The sequence below is a fragment of the Stegodyphus dumicola genome, chromosome X1 (assembly GCF_044657685.1).
Source record: "Stegodyphus dumicola isolate Sdum_Otavi_A_Nest chromosome X1, ASM4465768v1".
Classification (NCBI taxonomy): domain Eukaryota; kingdom Metazoa; phylum Arthropoda; class Arachnida; order Araneae; family Eresidae; genus Stegodyphus; species Stegodyphus dumicola.
In genome coordinates, this window is record NC_140780.1 from 13,460,015 (window position 1) to 13,479,822 (window position 19,808).

At 34.0% G+C, this 19,808-nt stretch overlaps 1 protein-coding gene across 2 annotated transcripts in view; it reads right to left on the minus strand.

The window, feature by feature from the left end:
* Positions 1–19,808, minus strand: part of LOC118198763 (STE20-like serine/threonine-protein kinase) — a 249,198-nt gene that overhangs the window by 213,104 nt on the left and 16,286 nt on the right. For both annotated transcript variants that reach the window (XM_085808321.1, XM_085808323.1), the window contains exon 2: positions 17–181. In XM_085808321.1, coding sequence (XP_085664447.1) covers positions 17–181 — 165 coding nt within the window. The remainder of the gene's footprint in view (positions 1–16; positions 182–19,808) is intronic.

Genomic DNA, 19,808 nt, shown 5'->3' on the forward strand with positions numbered 1-19,808 from the left:
TAGAAACAATGCTTACCCATAATTTACTTTCATGAAAAAATGCCTCTTTTAATCCTACTATGTTTGGATGTCGACATTCTGTTAAAATGTCAATTTCTACAGTAAAATCATCTAGATCATCTTCACCTTTCAGTTCACATATTTTTGCAGCTGCACAGTCTTTACTTTCTTTATTTAAAGCCTAAAATTAAAAAATTCACACTAGCTACTAGTTATACAATTAAAAGTATAATGTAAAGTATAAAGTGAATAATACAAATTAAAACTACATTAGTTTATATAGTTTTAGTGAAGCTTTCCCATTTATTAAGTTATCCACTTAGAGAAGACCATAGTCACTTTAGCCCCCTTTTTTTTAACTGTCATGATATTAAGACTATGCATTTTGACAAAATTTTACTGATCATTTTAAAGACACATATGTAGATAATACACTGATGGAAAATGAGATCTCAACACCAAGAAAGAGTTGTGCTAGGTGAATGAAATTTGGTAGGCATGTTTGCACATCCGAAAGATGACATGTACTCTAAATGAACAAGTGAGACACTAGTAGCGCCATTATGAACTTGCAAATTAGGTTTGCTTTAAATACATGATGTAAACTTCAACTGCTTTATTCGTCTTTCAGATTGGGCACTGTGAGTGAGATTTGAGTCAAGAAAGGTTTTAAAGAAACAAAGAAAGCAGTATCAACAGCTTATTGCGTTTAAACAAGCTGTGCAATAAAGTTAAGAGAAGGTGGATTGTCTTTTCATGATATTGCAGAAAGACTCGACACGTACGTATTCACATTGCATGCTTGTTGGCAGCAGTAGGCATGGGAAGTCAAAAAACTGGGGTCCGGCAGGCAATACACATACAGCCATTCAAAAGAAAGACCATCATATTTGCCACACGTCTGTGGCACATTGCAGTGCACCTGCAGCAGACATTAGAACTTATGGTGACACTGCAAAGTGTAGCAAATTCATCAGTTAAGGGATAGGTTCGAGCCAGATACCCTGTAGCCTGCCTTGGCCTGCAAGGTCACCCAATCTTTCTCCCATCAAGCAAATAAAAAACATGATTGAACAACAAATATCACTTGTATATTACACAAAACCAAAATAACAAGACAAAGAATTGCACAAACTTGGTATCCATGTACACATCGACCTATTTTCACTTTAGAAAAAATCAGAGAATTGCACAAACTAGGCTTTGTGCACTTCCTTGACTTTGTCCATGTACACATCGAACTATATTAAGTAAAAGGAGCAGCTAACAATAAATATACAAGCTCAATAAACTACATTTTAAATCAAACAATGAAATGACATAAAAAAAGGAAATTCATGTTTGCACTACACAAAGGTTATATCCACTTACCTTATTTACGAATTAACACGTCTTCAGTCAAACAAAATTCCTAAACAGCATCCAAAAACTTCCTATAATTATCTAAACTAGAATCTGTATACTGGCCTCGCCACATAAATTCACAAAATAAGAGTAAAAAATATCTTCCGTAACGACGTTTGACCATACGCATTTCCGACGTTCGACCATATGCATTTCCTTCCTACAAACAGGACACCTAATAATGGCTACTAAGTAAACCTTCATTTACACACCAGTCAAGTAATGCTCTTTTCCCCTTTCTTTCCAAATCATACAGAAACTTCAAATTAATCTTACCATGTTTGGCCATTTTACCATCTAAACCAGCGGTTCTCAAGCTTTTGACTAATGTGTACCATCTAAACAAAAGTTGAAAACCTTTAGTACCACCACTACAAAGTACTACTATCACCACCACTCTTGAACAAAAGATCGCATAAATTTACGAGTATTAGAGGAAAAACTCAATCAGGATGTTGGGGTTTTAATTTTTGAATTTAAGAGTTAAAAATACTTTGCTTTCTTAGTTTTGTGGACATATTTTAATTCTAGCCAGAGCACACCGGAGCCCTAAAAAAGAAAGCTCCGGCACTTTTTTTATGTAACGAAACAATTATTTCAGTAGAAATTTGATCTAGAAAATTTTATTTTTAGCAATAAAATTATGTAAAAAAAAATCGCTTATTAAATTTTTATTTATCACTTTACATTTTAATTATTTAATTACTTTGATCTTTTATTATTTTAATAAATAATAAATTAATTAAATAATAATTATAAATTAAACAATACATATTAATTATTGATATCAATTAAATAATAATTTAATTAATTTGATACTCATTAACTATTTAATTTTCAACTTATTAATGATTTTAATAGTCATTTTATTTATTTATTTATGCTTGTTCCTCTTTCCTGATGGTCTTCCATAGGGCTCCAGCACTTCTACTTTTAGAAATTAAGCCCTGCCACAAGCCCTTATGAATTTACCGCAATCATAGAACCGATTACATCATAATAGGGTTTCCATACCATTCAACTACTCAGGCTACCATAAATGAAACAACTACTTGGCAATAAATGAAACAACTTAGCAATAATACAAGGGGTCCCCTTCTCTCTACTCTAACCCATCCTTGTTTACATGCTTGCATTTAACATAATGGTGACTATAGCGCTTATTGATGTACCACCCTTCCACATTTGAAATGGCTCTTCTTGTACATACTTATGACCTTGAAACATTAATCACATAAATATGTTACCTACACAAATGCTTTACCTTTTTATTCCTCTAAATTAATTTTTTCTAAATATTAGGTTTTTGTTTTCCATCAGTGCATTTTAACTAAATATGTGCTTTACTTTTAATTTTGTAAAACCCCATAGTCTTTCTTTAAAAATTGTAAGTTCTTCTTCCTGACTTAACCCTTTCGGCTCCGTACGAACATATAGATTCCAACGCATAACAAAACTGGGTGCCAAAGGGTTAAATACTTTCTATTTATCAGCACATCCCAAAAAATATTAATGACATCATATGACACCAAACTATGTAACTAAGTAACCCATGACATCATCAAAACATGCTTATGTGGGAACCTAGGTATGCATGCACGCACAGCAGAGGAGTGCTGATATCCACTAAAAGTGATGTTTTTGGCTTCAAATTTGATGGTGTTTTGTACTGAGAGTATTTCTGTTTTCCACATGAGGATTCTTAATGGGATTGTGAGGTTTGCCAGCTCATACAAAAGAAAGTGCTACATTTTTTCAGAAATCTGCCATTTTGTCTAACAGTACAGAATGACAAAAAATTTTAATGCTACAGTCAAAAGTCGTTAATTCGGACACCCATAATTCGGAATGTTCTATAATCCGGACCTCAAAACTAAAAACTTTCTGCGCATGCGCCGCGTTGACACATGCGCATAGGTGTTTACGCGTGCGCGTAAGACCTTTTACGACTGCGCATATGAGTGTGCGCAAGTGCAGAATACGTTTTCGCGTGCGCGTTTTATGTATAATGGATGTATAAGCTAAAATTATTTAATTATCTATTTCAGTTAATGTTGATGATTGCGTTGTTCCTTAATTTTCGAATTGGATCCGGCTTATTATTTTTTGCAGACTGTAATGCAATCTTATAAAAGTAAGCTTAAACTTTCGATTATATCAAATAGAATTTCCCATATATATTTGTTAATATGTAAAGGATCTAAAGCGAAAGTATGTTTTGAAATCCGAAATCTGTTTATTAATTTCACGCTGCTCGGCGGGGCAACGCCGCCCGGCGTAATGAATTGGAAGTTGATCTGTCAACACTATCCTTATCTTCAGGGCAGATGTTTTTATTTTATTTGGCTTATAATTCCTTACCAAATTAGTATTTCATCTTGATGTGCTCTGTCTTTGATATGATTTAAAACAAATTCCTCGTCATTATAATTCGCTTCCGATAGCGAAGAAAGTGACAGAGGTTAGTGAAAACGAAAAAATTTCGATTGACAAATTAGTCGGTGTTCTCGACACAGCAATTATAGGACTTGAACAGCGTAACTTTGTAACTAAACAAGAAATTATGTCTGTTTAATAGAATTAAAGAGAAAGTATTATCACATGAAACGAAGCAACTTAAACAACTTACATTGAAAGAAATGTTTAATAAAGTAAACAAATAAATATTAAGCTTTTTCTTTTTGCAAATTTTGATACCCTTTAGATCATAATTGTTCTTTATTTTATAAATTACGGTTTCATATTTTTAATTTTAGAATTTCTGCATGCCATCTTACGAGATTTAAACTGATGATCTACGAGGGCTATCCAGAAAGTAGATTACGTTTTGGAATAAAAAAATAAACAAAGTATAGGAAACAAATTTTATTATATACAGATGAAAGCCACACTCAAATACTACTTTTCTACATAGTCACCATACAAATTAAGGCATTTATCGTAGCGATGTACGAGCTTGGAAATTCCTTCGTCGAAAAATTCGGCCGCCTGCGCCTTCAACCACTTCGTTACCTCTTCTTGCCTTCCATCTTGCACAAAACTTGTGGTAACCAAGCTTTTCGCTGATGATTTCGTGCAACAAACTTCGCGAAATTTGTGGAAAAGTCAAAGAAAGTTCCGTTATTGTGAAATTTCGATTTTCACGGACTTTAGCATCGACTTTTTCGAGAAGTTCGGCGGTCACTATGCTGGGTCTCCCACTTCGATCTTCGTCGTGAACATTGGTTCGGCCATTTTGAAATCTTATGACCCACTGACGCACTCCACCTTCAGTGATAATGTTGTCCCCATACACTTCACGAAGCTGCCGATAGATTTCTATCGGTTTACAGTTTTTTGCAGTCAGAAACCTTATTACTGAGCGCACCTCGCAGCTCGCGGGATTTTCAATTAACGCAGACATTTCAAACCATCACAGTATCTGAACGGAGCACAGCACGAACCTCTCACTAGCACGGCTAGATGCAGACTGAGCTGCGCAACGCTCTGACCCCAAGATGGCCGCGCTAGCCCCGCCCCTAGCGGACACAGACGGAAACGTAATCTACTTCCTGGATGGCCCTCGTATAATCCGGAAAAATCGATAATCCGGAATTGCCGAAGTCCCGACGAGTCCGGATTAACGACTTTTGACTGTATTAAGTTGTATTTCATAAATGTAGATGCAATGTAGATTCACCTCCTAACAGTGCATCCTGGTAATATAGAAATATAGCTAAGTGATCTCAGCATGTGTCACCTACAGTTCTACACAGGTTCTCCAGTAGAACACAGGTGGTTTTTCTCAAGCCAAAAGGACTGAACTTATACAGAATTTGAATTGTTATAATACTGATGTTTTTACAGTTATAGAAGGAAATTTAACTCCTCAGAAATTGAAATATTTCTGCTTCAAGGATTATTCTTTATACATTTTACCAAAATCTAGGCAAGTTTGCGAGTGCAATTCTTACAGAAGTCAAAGAAAACTCAACTTCTGACTTTAGAGTTATAAAGTACATGAACCATTCAAGAGATAAAAGTGAAGTTGTAAATCTGGATATATGGAAACAGGAAATCCACTTTAAAATTATTGCTATGTATAATCCTCCTAATAACAAACCCGATTTCATTTATCTGAATACTCCAATAAAAACTATTTTTGACAAGGACTTCAATGTCCATTCCCCACTTTTGCTTGCTACATCCAACCTCTTACCTTATACCAAAAGAAAAGTAATGGATGACCCTGGTTCAGGCATCAACAAGTAATTGCCAATACTACATTTCCATCCTTTTACATAAGTAAAAGCATGTATGTTTAAAAAAAAATCTTGGAATTTTAAGGAAAATAATGAATATTGGGCTTGATCCTGACAAAATTGATTTTGGTGGAAAAGTCGAAACCATTTTCAAATCCATTACAAGAAAAATAACTTTTTGTGCTAAGAAATGTATTCCAAGAGGGAAGATTAAAGGCTACAGATGCTTCTGGTCTGATAAACTTAAAGTGATGAAAGAATAGAAAATAGGCTAAGAAGAAAAGTAAAACTAAACATTTATCTGACATTCAGGCTTGGCAGAAACAAGCTGCTTTCTTTATAAAGACTGTTCTCTCAGAGAAATGAACATTTGGCAACTTTATTTAAGACAAACTTCCAAAAGGATGGGAAAAAGAAAATATAAATTTCTAGCAAAAATTTTTAAAAATTCTAGAACACTTTGTAGAGTCATTAGGTTATTCCAAAGCAGGAGATGCGAAAAATGAGCAATACCTTCGCCAAGACTCGAGCCACGAAACTCTCGAATATGTGCCGAGTATGCCTTCCAATTACACCCCGAAGGCATGCTAAGGCGGGAGAAATACCTTACATACTTCCCCTTTTTAAAGTGTGACTGGGGATTATGGGACCTAATCACCAAATCCTAGTGGCGGAGAATTATTATCCACCACCTTTTTTAGTGCGGGCACCACTGTAGTGACATTGGGTTATTTCGAAGCATGAGAAATGAAAAGTAAGCAATGCCCTTGCCGGGCATGCTAAGAAGGCAGGAGAAATACCTTTTAAGATAAAAAAACCTTTCTTAGTGAATGGAATTACTTCTAGTAAAATAATAGTAAATGCATTTGTGCAACATTTCTCGAACAGACAACACACATCTGATAACTGTAGAGAGCAGACAAAATTACTTTAAAAAAGTATCAGATCCATTCAAAATCATTCTTCACAATCACAGAATTTTATTCCTTTTTTTAGTACTCCAATCACCATGGTTGGCAACTGTTTCATAAAACCATTTTTAAAATCTAATAAAATCTCCAGATTAAGATGAAATTCATTCTTTCTAATGAATTCAGCATACTTGCCAACCTATGACACTCAAAAATCAGGAGATTCTTTTTAAGAAATCAGGAGATTTTTCACAATGTTAAAAAAACTTTTTAAATGATAAAAATGTAGTTTTTAATAATGAATTAACTTTAAATAGTTACTAATTCTTAAATGCAAGCAACACAAAAATACCTTACACATAAAAAAAAAATTTAGTACTTGCATCGTTTAAGGGGGGGAACCATACTTTAATCAGTTTTCGTACAAATGTTATGAACAGTGGCAGATTTTGCTTTCATTTAAAAAGAAACTTCATAATTTTGTTCATAGCAATTGCTATGTAGGCCTGCTTTAGCTAATAAAAGTTTTATTGATGTGTGATCACTAATATTAGATCTAAATTTAGTCTTCATTTTCGCAACAGCACTGAAAATCCTCTCACATTCTGCATTACTATGGGGGAACTGTCAAGATGGCCAACATAATTCTAGACAGTTCAATATATTTTAAAATTCCATCAGAACCTTTCAGTTTTTCAATTAAATTCCACTGGACTGGTGACAGGTGCACCTTTTAACCACCTAGCTGATTTTATAACTTCATCCAGTTTTCTAATCGTAAACTACAAAATTGCGACTGCAATATTATCAATGGCAACATGAATATCATCATCTTTCATGACTAAATGAAGTAACACAGGAAATTTGTTCAAAAAGTACTTTATATCAGAAAAAGATGCATTTGCTAGAGCAGAAAAATCAGCAACTTTAGCATGCAAAATCACTTCATCGTTGACTGGAAATTTATGTAGTATGTAATCACATACTCGACAGAAGTAACTTCTAACATAAAGATAAAACTTATTTTTGTCTTCTGAAAGTTCTACTTTTGTAGTTGCAGCTCCTATTACCAAATCTTCATCTTTCTTCTGATTTTCTATTTCACTATAAATCACATCATATACAAAATTACAAGGCAAAACACGACTGGTTTTACAAATTTTGATGAAATGTCTTTAAACAGATCATAAATCATTGAATGCAAAACATGAATTAATGGAATTCTGCTTTGTAGAACTGTGTTAAGAACATCGAATGATGGCAAAATGAATTGTAAAAAAAAAAAAAGCAAAATGCTTTGTTAAGGTCCGAAGAAAAAACATAAATATTCGTTCTTCACAAGACGAACATTACAGTAATCGGAAAATGTTTTGTGTGTTGAGCAATTTTTTTATTTTGAGAAAAATTTGTATCAGCTTTACGCTTATATTTTGCGGTATTATTTTGAGAACAGCCAGTTGAATTGGTGAATGGTGGAGAAATTACTTTATTTTTCTCAAACCTATTTTTAACAATCGAAGCAGTAACTACATCTCCATTTACTTTAGGTATTTTATAACTTTAAATAGAGCCTTTTATTTTAAATCTCAAAGCATTTACTTCTTCTTTAAAAAATGCAAGAAGTGGGTTCCATTGATCGAGGATTCTAGATAAGCATTTCTTTAAAGACAGCCAGCATGTACACACGTTACAAAATTTTTCTCATTTCAGTATTATGCAGCTGTTGGAACTGTTTCAATTTTTCCTTCCTTTTAGAAATCCTTTCAAGATGATAATAAATATCAACAATGTGTTTATCCACATTTATTGGTAAAGAAGCTACTCCTTTTTCAGCGGCTAAATTTAAGAGGTGACAGGTGCACCTTTTAATCTGCAAATCTGAATTTTCCTTTCTTTTAAGATGCCTGCAACACCAATCTTCAAGCCTACCATTACTGGTGCATTATCGGCATCAAGTGCTAAGCAATTATCCAGAGGGACTGCATTTTCCTTTAAAGTTTTCATAATTAGCTGTGCTATATTAAAGCCTGACGAATGTCCTTCTAAAGTGAGGACAGAAAGTAAACTGTACTCAATTTCTGAAGACTCTAGATTAAAAAAAAGAAACAACAATTGGATACAGTTTTGAATCGGTATCACTACTTCCATCCGTAGAGAGGCAGAATGAAGCTGTTTTAATGCAATCAGTAACTGAAGATTTATTTTTCAAACCCATTTTTTTAACAATTGCACCTGTTTTGGTCCTTGCACTTGAGTATTTCTTAGCGATTTCACCATCGGGAAACATTTTTCTAAATAAAGCTGCAGCGTGATCCAATGCATTCAGTGGCAGGTTGTGCTCCAGTAAAAAAGCAGAGAAGAGACATTGTACGTTCATAACTTTTTAGTCCTTTGTTTCCGAAGAAAAATTTAATTTTTCGTTTTTTTCAAAACTATTTATGTTGTCCTTGTGTACACACATGTTTGAGAACATCCGCCCTTCCCTCATACGAAATCGAAAAATCGCAATGACAGACGGTACACACCGCAAATTTATTACATTTCCTTGAGGAAGTAATGGAAGGAAAGTCAAATGTGTACGATTTTTGAAACGTACATGAGTATTTCACCTTTCTCGCAAACATAACAAAAGATGATAATTTCTAAAACTATTTCCCGAAGGCACGTGTACTCACACAACTCAGGACAAGATGAATGAAATAACTAAAGAACATCCAAATAAAGCTTGCTTTGTGCTCATTGGCTAATATATACCAGATGACACGCAGTGGAGCTCGATGCCCATTGGAGAACGACGTTTCTTGATACGTATATGCTTTCACTCACAAAGCAGTTCTCATCTGATTCACAAGGTTTTGTTTTAGATATAATCTAGAGAAAATTCAATTGCTTTCAGATGTCCAAAATCACTTTATTTATTTATTTTTTTTATAACGAAGTATTAAGCCAAGTTCCATAAAAATCGTGAGAAATTTTAAGAATAAGAAAAAGTCGGGAGAAATATATTGTAAATCGGGTTGGCGGGAGAGCTGTCGAAAATCGGGAGTCTCCCGCCTAAATCGGGAGAGTTGGCAACTCTGATTCAGGGACAAAAACAACTCTTATTATTCTGAAGATTTTCAATATTGTGTGGGATACTGCCTGTATCCTCTCAGATTGGTGCTGTAGAGTCATTAGTTTTTTTTTTTTTTTTTTTTTTTAAGCAAAAGACATGAAAAATGTGCAATGCCCTTGCTGGGACTCAAACCCTGGACCTCTCAAACTAGTGTGAAGGATGCTTCTAGTTATACCATGAAGGCATGCAGAAAAGAGGGAGAAAATACCTTATTGTGTAAATTGAAAATAATCCCGATCCCCCAAAAAGGAAAGGAACACAACACAGTGACATAAAAGGATACAGACCGATTTCACTCTTGAATATTTTATGTAAAACTATGAACAGGATAATTCAAAGAAGGCTAAGCATTTTCAATTTATAGGCCTGGAACAGGCTGGTTTTAAACAATACAGATCAACTGGCCAGCATGTTACATTACTTAGCCAAACAGTAAAGGATGTACTAGATGAAAAACATACCCTTTCTGTAGTTTTCTTTGACCTGAGGTCTGCTTATGACTTACTCTTAGAGCTTTCCAATACTGTAGTTCGCTCAAACATGTTTCATTGGTTCAAGAATTTTCTTAGCCAGCAAATTTGCAGAATTTTTTATGAAGACTGTTTTTTGTGATATAAAGTTTTTAGGACTGGTTTGTCACAGGACTAGTTGTCTTCTATTTAAAATATATATAAATAATGTCATAACTGAAATTTTAAAAAATCCATTGTTAAATGTTTACAGTACGCTGATGATTTGGTCTTCGGGACTCCCAAACATCATGCAAAGGAAAAATCAGAGTTAATAATAAATTAGGCCCTAAAGATTTTAGAAGAATGGTGCTACACTCATAATTAGAAGTTAATTTAAAGATGACAGTGTATCAAACATTTTCACTTACTCACCAGCCTTTGCCACTAGACCTTTTATATCAAGGTTCAAAGGAACCAACAGCTTTCAAAACTTGGGTGTCTTTTTTTTGAGCAAAAATTGACTTGAAAAGAGCAAGTTGAAAGGATTTCAAAACATACTACTAAGAGGCTAAACTTAGTGAAGAGAACTGCTGAATCTAAAAGGGATTGTTCCAGATCCACTTTTGATTTCACATACAGCTCCTACCTGTTACTACTTACTGCTGCGACCCCTCGTTTCCCCCAAGTGATCAATACACTTGAAAGATTTCACAGCCAAGCTCTTCATCTTATCACTGATGCACTTTTACTAGCTACACGCTTATGTGCATTACATCCATTGTGGAAAATAAAGCACTAATTCTTTGGGGGAAATTTGGAAGCACTTCCGCAGAGAACCCAGTAAATGTAAACATCGCCAACTTTGGCGATAATAGTTCAAACCTGGTAACCATCGGTTATATCCTATTCCCTTGTTCGAAGTATGCAACCACTCCTCTTGCGTTTATTTTGTTGAATTATCACTGTCTTTGTTCGCATTTGCAGATTAATATTATTCTTCTCTTATTTATTATTATTTTTTCTGAATTTTTTAACAACGGATAAATAGAAATATTTTCGTAGATAGATGCCGGTTCTCAGTTCGGGATGAAGGGAGGGGTGAATGCTAATTTGTAACACGGCTGTTTACATTGTGTTCTTAATTATGAACAGCTCTAAGAACCATGAGGTTTCCAACGTCTAAAGTAATTTGTTTTCGTAGACCGCAAAAATGTGCATTTTAAATAATTAAGTAATGCTTTTATTTTTATTATTGGTTATAGTCATCTAAAATTCTGAGAATAAATCAATTTTTATGGCGTAAAATTTGAACAAGATAATATATTAATGCATTTATAACAATAACCTTTCAGAGGATGGCAGGCGTGACATAAATAGATGATTAAATTGAAATAAAAAAAATATTATTCATTATCTAGGATGACAGAATAGTTTGATGCATCACCATGGTCATCAAAATTAGCAAACCACTGCTGGAGTAAGGAATATATTGTTTTCTGTGTTAAATGGAATTTAAGACAAATTTTTTTCGTATAGCACGTTTAACCGGTTAATTTCAGTATATTAATACTAATTTATATTTTTAAATGAATTTTTATTTCTGTTATAAATGCTCTTATGCTTAATATATTCTTTTCTGCGCTAACTTGAATTTAATACAATTTTCGTATAGCACGTTTAACCAGTTAGTTTTACATCTACATGCTTATTATCTGTGAATTTTTACTACAATATGCTTAATATATTGTTTTATCTGCTAACTTGAATTTACATGCACTAAAAATCACGTTTACAAAATATCACGTTTACAGCTCGGATCATCGTCGATGAATCGCGAGCTTGGCGAATAAAAAAGCAATGGCGCCAACGGGTTCTCTGTGGATGAAAACCCGGAAATTTTTATGAGAACTAGACTGCTTTTCTCATTCAGCATGAAATTTAAAATCCAAACACACAGCACTAACGTTCATTCCTGTTCAAGTAGTCAAAGGACTGAGGAGGAAAAATGAGGTGACCTAAATCGTAATCATGCTCTCAGCACCATGCTTAAACACAACTAAGAGTACAAGCAACAGCACTGCCAACTCGAAAATGTGATCACTTTTCAGGGAACAAAGTGCAGATAAAAAGATGGGTATGATCTAAGAAGATACTCTGCTATGATCTACAGCTGAATAATAAGTGGACCAAAACTGTGCCAAGATATTGCACACCATACTAGAGTTGAACGATCCACTGTGGTACTTGGTTCAAAGAACTGATTCAGTTTACTGAGTAAATTTACTCCAATTTCAGAAAACAGAGTTATAGCTCTTTTCCAGTTCAAGGACAGCTCCTGTTGGAAGCATGTCAGGAATAGATCTGCCATTTATTCACAAACTAATTCCTTTTACTCAGAAAGCTTACACCAATTGGCAAAAAAACAAAAAACAAAAAAAGAATGAAGTTAACAAGCATTACAAGTTTAATTTTCATTTGGGAGGATGCTTATCTTCCCATGTAAAAAAAAAAAAAAAAAAAAAAAAAAAGATTAACTTTTACCATTTCCCAACTTTTTTTAAAAAATTCTTTTAGAATTTTACAGTTAGTTTTATGTAAAAAGAAGGTTCTTATGAAATCTCAAAACTACAGTTGAAAGAAATCAGCTCAGGGTGTTAGTGTTTGATTGAATTAATTCTTCCATTTTCACCCCTCATTCGATTCTTTTCACTCTTTGCTTCAATCTTGTTAACTAGTTCCAATCCACTGCTCATTTGACTTTTTCCACTCTTTGCTCCATGCTTGCTAACTGCTCTTCATTCACTCATCATTCCGGATGTTTTTCATCCAGGTTATAGTTAGCGAGCAGCAAGCCATAAAAAAGGAACCAATTCATTTCAGTGAGATCTTATAAAACAGCAGTTTGCCTTTCTCTACCCCATTCCAATAAGAAGTTACCTCCATGCCCTTTCAGTAAGAATTAGGCAGATGTAAACGTATTTATTGGTGTTCTCCAGAGATAAAGACACCCGATGGTCAGATATAGGATGAATGTGATAATGTTATTATGTGATGTTACTAATTAGTTGTTTATGTCAGTATGCAGATAGTGATGGACTGGCACCAATAGCATGATAAACAGTGTAATTGGGACACCATGCAAAGAAGTTAATTGTGTGACTCGCTTTTATTTTCTCATTCCTTCAGGAAAGGCGATTGATACAACACTCTATATTATATAACTCTCTTTCGGAATACTAATGAATCTTAATCTATTTTCATTTATTAATAAAATGTGTTTGTGATCTTTCAATTTCCATCTACAACCTCTTTTTGGATTACACGTGTAAATTGACAACGACTATGCTGATGCTGCACAGGATAAGAGGTAAGAGGAATCATTTTGCTCTCTACTTTTGTTAATTTTCTTGCGAAATTGTGAGGCTACAAAAACGTTTTACAACAAATGATTATGAGACCAAGTGAAAAATCACAGTGTAATTAAATAATAATAAAGAAAAAAATTTTAAGGCTAAACTGTAGTTTCATAAAAATGTTGCATTCAAGTCAAATGCTAATTGCAAAACTGAAGTCCAGCAATTACTCAACATGAAAATTCAAAATACAAATGCTACTAATAAAGGAGAATCTTTACAATGTAATCAAAGATGTTCCTCCAAGCCCTATTACAGAACAATGGAGTAAACGGGATCGGCAATGTTGCGCGATGATAAATTTATTTATCAAAGACAGCGAAATAATTCACATTAAACATGAAACTACTGCTAAAGCCATCTCGGAAAAACTCAGGCAGGTACATGAAAGGTCTAATCGCTCAAGTAAACTATTTCTTTTTCAAAAGCTTTGCAGTTTGAAGCTAGAGGAAGATGGAAATGTGCAAACACTATAAATACATTAGTGGAGTTAGTCGATAAACTCAAATCAATAGGTGAAGACATAAAAGACGAACACATTCCAGCACTTTTGCTTTGTTCAATGCCTAGTTCTCACAATACGCTCATTACAGCTATTAAGGCGATAGCAGAATCGGAACTGAATCCAGAATTCTTAAAAAGGAAATTAATTGACGAATTTAACAAGAGAGTTGAAAATAATTCTTCAGATTCAAAGGCACTTAAAGCCATTTCAAAACAAGACAAAGAGAGAAAAGTTTTGCTCATAATGTCACAAAAATAATCATTTTAGATCACAATGTTATCTAAAATCAAAACAAAAAAAAAAAAAATAACCATGCCAAAACTCAAAGAAAGCATATGCAGATTCTAAAACACGCCAAGCAAAGAACGTGTGTAACCTTGCGATGAATCAACAAAAAATAAAAATTAAAATACTGGAAATCCAATCCAGATGTGGTGCGTCACTCTATCTGCTGAAAGCATTGTACATCAATCAGCGGAGAGTTTCATTTTCAATAGTAGGGCAAGTAATCACCTAGTAAATAATAAGAAATATTTCACACAGTTTAAAGCCATAAATCTGTTAGATATTATAACTGTGAATGGGCAATGTGTTAAATCAACGCGATTGAAACTGTCTGCTTTAAAATGTTAAATGCTAAACAAAAAATAACTGAAGTTATCTTATCGGATGTTCCTGAATTAGAAACAAATCTAATCTCAATAAAGAAAATAACTGAAAAAGGACTTTCGGCTCTGTTTGAAGGAAATAAATGTATTAAAGAAGATCAAATTATTCTAGAATGTCATGCAACTAACAATCTTTACCAAATTAAAGAAATTGACAGAAATAATGAACCATCAGCTCATGTAGCATTTCAGTGCAAAAATGAGAACTGTGTTCAACTTTCTCATAGATACCTTAGTCACAGAAACGATGACACGATCAGTGGATTATTTAATTATGGCAAAGCACACGAGGGCTATCTGCCTAAAGGGAGGGAAGCCTTCGTGGAGGACGTTGTAAGGGAAACTGGCTCGTATACATGTTACACATGGGGAAAACCACGAAAACGCCCATGCAGCCAGCCCATTCGCATTATTCGAACCTCGATGACACGATCAAACAACTTGTAAACAAAGAACTTGCTAAAGGAATTAAACTAGATAACTGTAAACATGATACAAAATGCATTCAGTGCAGAAAATGAAACTAACTGATATCCAGTATCCCAGAAAATGTAAACTAACTGATATCCAGTATCCCAAAGAATTGAAATTCAGAGCATCTAAACCACTTGAACTCGTTCATACTGATGTTTTAGAACCAATACAAACACAGCCTGTCAGTGGATACCTAGACTTCGTAACTTTTATTGATGATTACAGCAGGTTCACAATGATTTACCTAATGAAAAAAAGAAAATGAAGTAATTTCTAAACTAAAACAATTTATTGCTCTTACAAACAAAAAATTCAGGAGAAAACAAAAATGCTAAGAAGTGATAAAAGTGATAAATACACGAGTAAGGAACTTGAAGAATATCTTATAAAACATAGTGTGAATCACCAGCTTACTGTACCATATTGTCCAGCGCAAAATGGAGTCAGTGAATGCAAAAATAGGTCTTTGATAGAAATGACATGATGTCTTTTAGCTGACTCAGGTCAATCTCACAGATACTGTGCAGAATCAGTGCTGACTGCAAATTATTTACAGAATCGTATACAGTCAAAAGTCTTTAATCCGGACGTCCATAATCCGGAATGATCTATAATCCGGACCTCAAAGCTACAAACTTTCTGCGCATGCGTAATACCTTTACGCATGCACGTTTAATGTATAACGGACGGTATAAGCTACGCTAAAATTATCTAATTATCTATTTCAGTTAAGGTTGCAGATTGCGCTGTTCCTTAATCTTCAAACTGGTTTTGGGTTATTATTTTTTGCAGACTGTTAGAGCAATTTTATAAAAGTAAGCTTGAACTTTCGATTATGTCAAAAAGAATTTCCGATTCTGGAGCTGCCAAAAGATCTACAAAGCAAAAGCATGTTTCGATGTCCACCACACAAAAAGTGGAATTGCTGCAAAAATGGATAAAGACATATCCTTTATTTCTCTAACTATTCCGAAATCTGTTGATCAATTTCCCGCTGTTCTGCGAGGGGGGACGTCGCGGAGCGCAATGAACTGGAAGTTGATCTGTCAGCACTATCCTCATCTTCAGGGCAGATGTTTTTATTTTATTCGGCTTATAATACCTTACTAAATGTAGTATTTAATCTCGATGTACTCTGTCTTTGATATGATTTAAATCAAATTCCTCACCATTATAAATACAGTTAAAAGTCGTTAATCCGGACTCGTCGGGACTTCGGCGATTCCGGATTATCGATTTTTCCGGATTATAGATCATCAGTTTAAATCTCGTAAGATGGCATGCAGAAATTCTAAAATTAAAAATATGAAACCGTAATTTATGAAATAAAGAACAATTATGATCTAAAGGGTATCAAAATTTACAAAAAAAAAAAGTTTTATATTTATTTGTTTACTTTATTAAACATTTCTTTCAATGTAAGTTGTTTAAGTTGTTTTATGTGATAATACTTTCTCTTTAATTCTATAAACAGACATAATTTCTTGTTCAGTTAAAAAGTTCTGCTGTTCAAGTCCCGTTAATTGCTGTGCCGAGAATACCGACTAACTTGTCAATCGAAATTTTTTCGTTTTCACTAACCTCTCTGTCACATTCTTCATGTCTTTATCCCTTTTTTGCAGCAATTCCACTTTTTGTTTGTTGGACATTGAAACATACTTTCGTTTTGTAGATCCTTTGGAAGTTCCAGCATCGGAAATTCTATTTGACATAATCGAAAGTTCAAGTTTACTTTTATAAAATTGCTCTTACAGTCTGCAAAAAATAATAAGCAGGATCCAATTCGAAGATTAAGGAACAACGCAATCATTAACATTAACTGAAACAGATAATTAGATAATTTTAGCTTACATCGTTCGTTATACATTAAACGCGCAGGCGAAAACGTATTCTGCACTTGCGCACACGCATATGCGCAGTAGTCAAGGTCTTACGTGCACGTGTAAAACTCTCGTAAACGCCTGTGCGCATGCATGAACGCGGCACATGCGCAGAAAGTTTTTAGCTTTGAGGTCCGGATTATAGATCATTCCGGATTATGGGTGTCCAAATTAACGACTTTTGACTGTATCACAAATACACATCAAATAGTTTTCTGGTTGCAATTTTCTAATTTCGACTATGCATAATGTATGCTTTACGCATGCGCGCGTTGAAAGAAATGTTTAATAAAGTAAACAAATAAATATTAAGCTTTTTTTTTTTTGTAAGTTTTGATACCCTTTAGATCATAACTGCTCTTTATTTCATACATTACGGTTTCATATTTTTAATTTTATAATTTTTGCATGCCATCTTACCAGATTTAAATTGATGATCTATAATCCGGGAAAACCGATAATCCGGAATCGCCAAAGTCCCGACGAGTCCGGATTAAAGACTTTTGACTGTACCTGCAAAAAACCAAATGCAAAAGTTCCATATGAATTATGGAATAAGATGAAACCCAACCTCTGTCATTTGGAGCCTTTGGGTTTCAGGGCTTTTCCTTACATATATAAATCTAAAAGGGGTAAACTGGATGATATTGCTACAGAAGGAATACTCGTCGGCTACGACTAGTAAAGGCTACAGAATTTTAATTCCTGGTGACAAAATCATAATAACTTGATCTGTATGATTTATTCAAGACACTGAAACTAACGGAGCCTGTAAACTACTCTTTGAACCAGGATGAAGAAAAATCCTAAGGAAGAAAGCTCAGAACAGAAAGAAATAAAAATATCAGAACCCCAAAAGAAAAAAATATCAGAACCCGTTAAAAAAAGAAAAAAGAAAAAGAGGGAGAAGCATTGGAACTCAGAACATTGAACAGAGTCACAAAAGGTAAACCCCCTGATCACTATGGATTGCATGCGAAATATCCAGTCTTCCCTGAACCCAAAAAATGAAAGGAAATTCAAACTTTAGAAGAAAATGAAAAAAGAAAATGGCTGACAGCTGTTCGAGAAGAAACTTATTCACTAGCAGAAAACAACACATGAATTAGTTGATTAACCAAAAGGAAGAAAACTAATAGGATGCCAATGGTCTTTCAAGACCAAGCTCAATGCAGAAGGAAAAATTGAAAGATGCAAAGCCAGATTAGTTGCAAAAGGATTTAGCCAGAAGTTTGGATCCGACTATGACGAAACCTTTGCTCCTATAGTAAAATACAGAACTCTACGAGCTTTCCTATGTGCAGCTTTGTATAAAAACATGTCTGTCAGACATATCGATGTCAAAACAGCTTTTTCATGGAGAACTAGAAGAAAATTACATGAATCAACCTGAAGAATACTCAGAAGCTGGAAATGGAAATAAAAGTTTGCAAGCTGAGGAAATCTATATATGGTTTAAAACAAGCTGCTAGAGCTTGGAATCTGAAAAATGTAAAAATACTTCTAAACATAGCATTTAAACAAAGCAGACCCATACTTGTTTTTCAAAACCATCAATGGAAAATTCATATATATAATATGTAGATGACGTGCTTATAGGAAGTGAAAGAGAAGAAGATGAATGGAAACAATCCAACAACTAAATGCAAATTTTGAAATGAAAGGCCTAGTAGAAGTCACTTAGTACCTTGGCATAAACATCGAAAGATCTAAAGATGGAACCTTTGGCATAAACCAAAAGAATAAAATTGAAGAAACAGTTAAAAAATTTGGACTTTTAAACAAAAAATCAACATATACACCAATGGAAACAAACTACTGCAAACTAGAAAGAGAAGATGATCTTCTAGAGGATAATACAAAACACAGACAAGAATTAGACAAGCAGTATTATATGTGGCAACAATCAGCAGGCCAGATATAGCATGCGCCATCAATCTACCGAGTAGAAGAATCGAAAAGAAAATCCTCAGAACATAGATTGGAATGCTGTCAAGAAAGTCATTCAACACTTATATACAACTAAAGACTTTAAGTTGGTCTTTAAAGCTACGTTCTGACGACGGTATAAAAGGCATAAATGGTTTAAGCTGAGCTGCACTGCCAAGGCAACCAGTCTGTGCTACTCATTGACCTTATAAGAAATAGACTAACCCAGTGGGCGAGGCGCGCATCACCGACATGTCGACAAGAAAGAGTAGGGATGATCTGGTTTACTTTAACACTGAAACCTATGGCGTTTGTATCACATAACTCTTTTTAATTATTAAATGTGATACATTGTATAGGGATGAGATTATGAAAGCCAGTTTTTTCCAAATAGGATTTAATATATCTCATTAAAGCACTTTTTACTGCATTTCGCGCATGTTTCTCATGCGTAATTCTTGTACAAACACCTTTACTTTGGTAAAACGGTAAAAACTCTAGGCACAAAATTTATGAACTTAATTTTGCGTACAAATAACGTAAAATTAAATAAGATTGATAGTACGTGATTTGTTGAAATAAATAAGGTAAAATTAAACAAGATCTGATAACTTTTTTTAGTACTATTCGGTTTTGAGGGCCGTAAAAGATCGCCAAACTATTGTTGATGCCAATGCTGCCAAAATTAACTGCGGCAAGAAAGGAAGTATAATAGTAAATAACTATGTAAGATTGATGATTTAATTTAGACGAAAGGTTAATTTCACGTAATACTTTTTTATTATTATAATTTATATGAAAAAGGCTAAACATGAC